Source organism: Galeopterus variegatus, unplaced genomic scaffold, assembly GCF_000696425.1.
Source record: "Galeopterus variegatus unplaced genomic scaffold, G_variegatus-3.0.2 Scaffold999, whole genome shotgun sequence".
NCBI lineage: Eukaryota > Metazoa > Chordata > Mammalia > Dermoptera > Cynocephalidae > Galeopterus > Galeopterus variegatus.
Genome location: NW_007727110.1, coordinates 396212 through 402861, shown reverse-complemented (window position 1 = coordinate 402861; position 6650 = coordinate 396212). Strand labels below are relative to the sequence as shown.

Sequence of the window (6650 nt, the reverse complement as noted above, 5' to 3'; positions counted from 1 at the left end):
GAGAAGGGAATATTTGAGTGGAATACTGCAGCGTGAGCAAGGTGCTTACAACACAGGTGAAAGGCTGGGAAGAGCATTCTAGGTAAAAGAAACAGAGTGTGCAAAGGTGCAGTTGCAGGCTCTGGTGCTTGGGAGACCAATTCTGGACCCAGAAAAAAAGTAGTGTCTGAGCCCAGAGGGCCAAGGAATACCCAATGGGCTGTGTAGGGGTTGAGGAAGTGCCAGGCTGATGATCTGCCCACCTCCCGGGGCTGGCAGTCACAGATGCTGAGCAGCTCCCAGCTTTCCAAAGTCAATGAGTAACTTGGGGGGCTGGGTGGGGCCAGGCCTGCTGCTGCGAGCCAGTGGTGTTTTCCACTCCTAAGCAAGTGGGGCTGGACCGCCTACCTGCTCAAGTGTCTGCCTTGCCCTACCCCAGCCAGCCCAGCCTGGCCAGAGCTCCTTGGAGAAGGAGCCCTCTCTCTCGGTGGCTAGACCACGGGAGGCATCCTTGGGCACCAGCAGGTGAGGGGCTAGGAGTGGAGGAGTGGGCAGGACTGAGGCTGGGGGTGGGAGGGAGGCAAGGAGAACACTGCCCTGCCCTCCCGTTGTCCGGGGAAGAGTTCCCAGGGATCCATCGTAGAGTGGTTGTCGATTTTTCAGTCCTCTGTGTGCCCAGCTCCAAGCTGAGAGCCAGAAAATGCCAAGGTGAAGGCAGGGTTCCTGCCCTGGGAACACTCCGTGTCTGGAGGGTAGCAGTGGGAGGCAGAACAATCCTGGAGACCCTGAGCCACAAGACCTCTGTTCCAGGAGGAATTCTGTGGTCAAATCCTCCATGACCTTGGCCAGGCCTTGCCCTTCAGGCCTTGCCTGCCACATGCGGTGACTACAGGAAGTAACTCTCAGAGTCGTCAGGGTCTTTCCAGCTTCAAACTTTTGTGATTTGGGGGGATGCTGGATAATTACCTCTTCGAGATCAATGAGCTGGGGAGGCTATGATGGGAAGGAGACAAGGTCTGGAGGTGAAACTCCTATAGAGTCCATGTGGGGGCAAGAGCGAAGAGACGGGCCTGGGGCTTTCTGTGGGCCTGGCCGAGGAGCTGGACACTACTCTGTGGGTGATGGGGAGCCACAGGCCCTTAAAGAGGAGGAAGAGGAGGCCAGTCTGTAGTGAGATTCCTCTGGCTGTGTGTATGGGATGGAACCCCCTCCTCACTGATCTGGGCTGGATCCTCACTGCCATGTCCCTTAGGCCCATCCTGACCATGGTTCCTGCCTGGCTGTGGCTGCTTTGCCTCCCTGTCCTCAAGGTGAGCTGGGCCTTGCCCCTCTCCTTCAGGTCCTGGCCTTGGGGTTTGACACCTATGGGAGAAGTACAGGGGGTGGGGGGCTCAGAGCTAGGACTACGGGCCTGTTGTGGGTCAAGAGGTCAAAGGCCAGAGGGTGGATGGACTAATATGGACAGGCACAGGGAAGGGGCAGAAATTCCCCCTGCTGTCAGGAGCTAGTGCCCAGACAGGAAGACAGAGCCTGGAGACAAGGTGAGAATCCTCCCACAGGCTCTCCCAGAGGCCCAACCTGCAGAGCTCTATGTGGAAGTCCCAGAAAACTATGGTGGGAATTTCCCTTTGTACCTGACTAAGGTGAGCCTAAAGCTGGGTGGGCTACCTTCCCCCAAGGTCCTGCTTTCCCTACCTCTAGCACCCCTTCCTCTTTCTTGCTCTGTCTCTTTTAAATCCTGCCTTCCAGGGCCAGCCCGTGGCTCACTCGGTGAGTGTGGTTCTGATAACGCCAAGGCCATGGGTTCGGATCCCATATAGGGATGGCCGGTTAGCTCACTGGGTGAGCGTGGTGCTGACAACACCAAGTCAAGGGTTAAGATCCCCTTACCTGTCATCTTTAAAAAAAAAAAAAAAATCCTGCCTTCCAGAAGAGTACATGTTACAGTGTGAATGACTAACAAGATTTTAATCTCAGAGGAAAGTAGAGCTTTTAGTGAAAGAACAAAATATTGGTGGTGAGGTTTCAAACTTCAGAAAGAAGAGCAGGGAGTATTGGGGAGCATCAGGGACAGGGAAAAAAGCTCTGGCTTTGAATCTCAAGCCTGCTGCTTACCTGCTATGTGACCTCAGGCAAGTGTCAGCCCTCTCTGAGGCTCGGTTTCCTCACATATACAATGGGTTCATTGGGTGGAGGGGGCATCCCCAGGCCTGGTCCTCACTCCATTCACCTCTGTTCTCCCCCTTGCACTAACCCCCCTCCACCCAGCTACCGCTGCCCCATGAGGAAGTTGAAGGCCACATTGTGCTGTCAGGGGACTCAGGAGTGGCAGGTAGGAGCCCCTTTACTGTGGATCCAGAGTCTGGATTCCTGCTGGTGACCAGGGCCTTGGACCGAGAGGAGCAGGCACAGTACCAGCTACAGGTATGGCTGGGACAAGTGCAAGGGAGAGCGGGCCAGGCAAGGCCAGCACTGACTACCTTTCCCTGCCAGGTCACCCTGGAGACTGACGATGGTCGTGCCTTGTGGGGCCCACATCCTGTGCTTGTGCATGTGAAGGATGAGAATGATCAGGTGCCCCATTTCTCCCAGGCTACCTATAGGGTTCAGCTGAGCCAGGGCACCAGGCCTGGTGAGTGCCCAGGGCAGCCAAATTACAGCCAGCAAGGTTAGGTGGGCACTGATGAGATAGCAGAGAGTAAAGAGATGGCCAGTCAGCACAGAAATAGGGCAGCTAGGGTCCAAGCTGTCCCTTCCCCTTTCTGTCCCATCCTGCACCCCCGAACCCCACCGAGGGTCCCATCCTCTCTTAGCCTCAGTTTGCCGATCTGTTAAGTGGGGTGAAAAGCTGTGGCTCACCTCCAAAATCCTGATATAATGATGGATATGGAAGGAAGAACCAGGCAGAGATAGGGGAGGCATGGGAGACTCTCTCCACCTTCCATCTCTTACAGTTTACCCTCCCCTCACACAGGTATCCCTTTCCTCTTCCTTGAGGCTTCAGATGGGGATGAGCCAGGCACAACTAACTCTGATCTTCGCTTCCACATCCTGAGCCAGGCCCCACCCCAACCTTCCCCAGACATGTTTCATCTGGAGCCTCGGCTGGGGGCTCTGGCCCTCAGCCCCAAGGGTGAGCCTGAGCTGGGTATGATGGGGAGGGAGGGTCAGGGCAAGCTGGTGAAAGAAGGTGGCATCTGGGCTGCAAGAGGATGGGTTAGGGCTTGAGAGATAAAGAAGGAAAGGGCATTCTAGGTGGTGAGAGCCAAGGCAGCAGGCCATGCTTGAGCCACGCGCTGAGGCGGGACCATGTGTTGAGAGTTAGGAAATGGTGTGAATGGAGCTCCTCAGCTCCACACTCCGGAGACCTGGGCCTATGGGACAAGGCTGGAAGTGGGCTAAGTGCTTGTTGCCTAGGAGGTTGCTGTGAGACCTCAGGACTGATGGCTGGAGAGACTCATGGGCTTGGGAGCTCAGACCAGAGGCACAGGCTGCAGATGCAAAGAAAAGTGAATTACATCAACCCACCAGCCACTCATTCGCCCATTTGCCACCCACCCACTTGTGCAGTCCATCTGTTCAACACTCATTCATCCCAACACTCTCCCATTCACACACCCACACCCCCATCTTTCCACCCACCCAAACTTCCATTCATCCACCTAATCAACCATCCATTCATCCATCCCATCATCTACCCATCTACCCACCTCCCCATCCTAGTGATCCATCTACCCCTCCAGTCCATCAGTCATTCATTGGATAGATATGGAAGTGACTTTGCAAACTATCAGGTCCTGGTTATATGCTCACAATGGTGCTAAAATTCCCTCTCATCCCTTGACCAAGAGAGTGTCCTGAACATATGCCAGACGGTTGGCTGTGTGTTTGGTACCTTGCTTTTGAGGATTCCTTCGCCCCTGCTTTCTGGCCTGATCAGCTGACCATCCTACCCCTTCTAGGGAACACCAGCCTAGACCATGCCCTAGCGGGGCCCTACCAGCTGTTGGTACAGGTCAAGGACATGGGCGACCAGGCCTCAGGCCACCAGGCCACAGCCACCATAGACATCTCTGTAGTAGAGAGCACCTGGCTGCCCCTAGAGCCTATCCACCTGGCAGAGAATCTCGAAGTCCCATATCCGCATCACATTTCCCAGGTGAGTAAGTGGCTGTCAGCGGCTGACACAGCCCCATGGGTGGTGCAGCTGGGCCTGACCTGCAACCTCTGCTCCTCCTCCACTCTCTTCATCACTTTAACATCGAGTGGGGAGTTCAAGGCTCTGGGACCAGGTACACAGCCCCTCAGCTGCCATTCCCTGGCAAGCATGGCTCTGGGCTCTGACCTTCCGAGCTTGCCCAAGGCTTGCTCAGGGAGAACAGCTGCCACCTCCTGCTGCCATGAGGATTGTCACCTTAGATGAGGAATGTCTCAAGCCTCCTCTAGGAATGCCCTAGAGTAAGGCCCAGCCTGAGAGGAAAGAAAATAAAATAACCTGGCACTTTGGGCAGGGTCCAGGCTTGGACCAAGGCAAGGCCACTATGGAGTTAACGCAACAAGGGCCCCCAGCGGAAGGACCCTACCTGGACTCCAGGCCCAGGGAGGGCAGCAGCTTGCCTGGAGTTACACAGTAGTTGGGGACCAGGCTCCTTGCCCAATAATCAGTTGGGGCACAAGGGCTGACGTGGAGTGTTTCTGCCCCTTGGCCCAGGGTGCCCTCATTCTGTGTCCCCCTCCCAGGTACACTGGAGTGGGGGGGATGTGCACTATCAAATGAAGAGTCAGCCCCCTGGACCCTTTGATGTGGATGCAGAGGGGAATCTCTACGTGACCAGGAAACTAGACCAAGAAGCCCAGGCTGAGGTGAGGTGAGCGGGAAGCCAGGTATGCAGGCTGGGGGTGCTTGGTCTCTGCCCAGTTGGCTTTTGGGGATGTCACATCCCCCACAGATGCTGAGGCATTGGAAGAGAGCCCAGAAGAGCTGGAGCTGCCCTTGGCTCTGACCTATAGCTGCCCTTGGCTCTTGCCCCCACTGCCCACTATAGTACTTGCTCCAGGTTCAGGCTCAGAATTCCCATGGCGAGGACTACACAGAACCTTTGGAGCTGCATGTGGTGGTGATGGATGAGAATGACAACGCACCTGTCTGCCCCCCACATGGCCCCCCAGTCATCATCCCTGAGCTTAGCCCCCCAGGTGGGTTATGGGCCTTGTCAGGGAGTGGGGAGGAGTGGAGTTCCTATGACCATCCCATTTTGCTCTTCTTTGGGGTGGGGACCCAGTGTCAGGCCCCCATATCAATGTCCCTCCCCAACACACACACACACACACACACACACACACAAGCTCAAGTTCAGTCCAGCACAAAAGAAGAGTGGGGGGGTAAGGCCTCCAGGCTGGGCTGTGGTCCTACCCAGGTGGGTTCTGTCTTGCAGGCACTGAAGTGACTAGGCTGTCGGCCGAGGATGCTGATGCCCCCGGCTCCCCCAATTCCCACATTGTGTATCGGCTACTGAGCCCTGACCCTGAGGAGAGGGCAGAGGGGAAAGCCTTCGAGCTGGACCCTACTTCAGGCAGTGTGACACTGGGGGCTGTCCCACTCCAAGCTGGCCAGAACATTCTGCTTCAGGTGCTGGCCATTGACCTCGCAGGAGCAGAGGGTGGTAAGTGCCCTGATGATCACTCGGGCTCCCTGCCCCCTCTGCTCCTACCCTGGCCTCACCAGTACGCCCTCCCCTGCCTCAGGTCTCAGAAGCACATGTGAGGTGGCAGTCACAATCAAAGATGTCAATGACCATGCCCCTGAGTTCACCACTTCCCACGTAAGCAGATGCTGGGGAGGAGACCTTGGGAAGGGCACTGGTTGGGGGCTCACCGCCCCTCTCCATTTCTCCAGATTGGGCCTGTAAGCCTCCCTGAGGATGTGCAGCCTGGAACTCTGGTGGCCACACTCATGGCCACTGATGCCGACCTCGAGCCTGCCTTCCGCCTCATGGACTTTGCCATTGAGACGGGGGACACGGAAGGGATCTTCTGCCTGGACTGGGAGGCAGATTCTGGTCATGTCCAACTCCGACTACACAAGGTAAGGGGCTGGGTGGAGGGGACAGGGGCACACACATGCACACATGCATGCGTAAGTGACCTGGGCCTTCCAGAACCTCAGCTATGAGGCAGCTCCAAGTCACAAGGTAGTGGTGGTTGTGCGGAGCGTGGAGGAGCTGGTGGGACCAGGTCCAGGCCCTGGAGCCACGGCCACAGTGACTGTGCTGGTGGAGAGGGTGATACCAGCCCCCAAGTTGGACCAGGAGAGCTACGAAGCCAGCGTCCCAGTCAGCATCCCAGCTGGCTCCCTCCTGCTGACCATCCAGCCCTCAGACCCCATGAGCAGACCCCTCAGGTGAGCTGAAAGCCCAGGCCCTTACCTGGGCTGGATCTCCCTGTGCTTCCTAGGGATGACCCCAGGGTCACAGAGGGCACTCACATTATCCATGGCCTGGAATATTACTCAAACTGTGGCTAATGCCAAGATTATAACTCCTGGAGGGGATCAGGGCTGGATGGACTGGGCAGGCCATGAAGGGGGGTGTTTAAACCCATGAAAGCTCAGATTATGCCTCTCCATCCTCAACCAGGCCCTCCCTTCAACCCCCCCCCCCCCCCCCCCCCCC

General features: G+C 56.7%; 1 protein-coding gene across 1 annotated transcript in view; it reads left to right on the top strand.

The window, feature by feature from the left end:
* The first annotated feature begins 453 nt into the window (after nucleotides 1–453).
* CDH16 (cadherin 16, KSP-cadherin) overlaps nucleotides 454–6650 on the top strand; it is a 10518-nt gene continuing 4321 nt past the window's right edge. Inside the window, exons 1-13 of the mRNA XM_008574136.1 lie at nucleotides 454–504; nucleotides 1232–1289; nucleotides 1539–1622; nucleotides 2248–2403; nucleotides 2473–2611; nucleotides 2954–3112; nucleotides 3942–4138; nucleotides 4720–4842; nucleotides 5025–5175; nucleotides 5415–5642; nucleotides 5725–5801; nucleotides 5876–6064; nucleotides 6138–6379. Coding sequence (XP_008572358.1) covers nucleotides 1245–1289; nucleotides 1539–1622; nucleotides 2248–2403; nucleotides 2473–2611; nucleotides 2954–3112; nucleotides 3942–4138; nucleotides 4720–4842; nucleotides 5025–5175; nucleotides 5415–5642; nucleotides 5725–5801; nucleotides 5876–6064; nucleotides 6138–6379 — 1790 coding nt within the window. The 5' untranslated portion in view covers nucleotides 454–504; nucleotides 1232–1244. The remainder of the gene's footprint in view (nucleotides 505–1231; nucleotides 1290–1538; nucleotides 1623–2247; nucleotides 2404–2472; nucleotides 2612–2953; nucleotides 3113–3941; nucleotides 4139–4719; nucleotides 4843–5024; nucleotides 5176–5414; nucleotides 5643–5724; nucleotides 5802–5875; nucleotides 6065–6137; nucleotides 6380–6650) is intronic.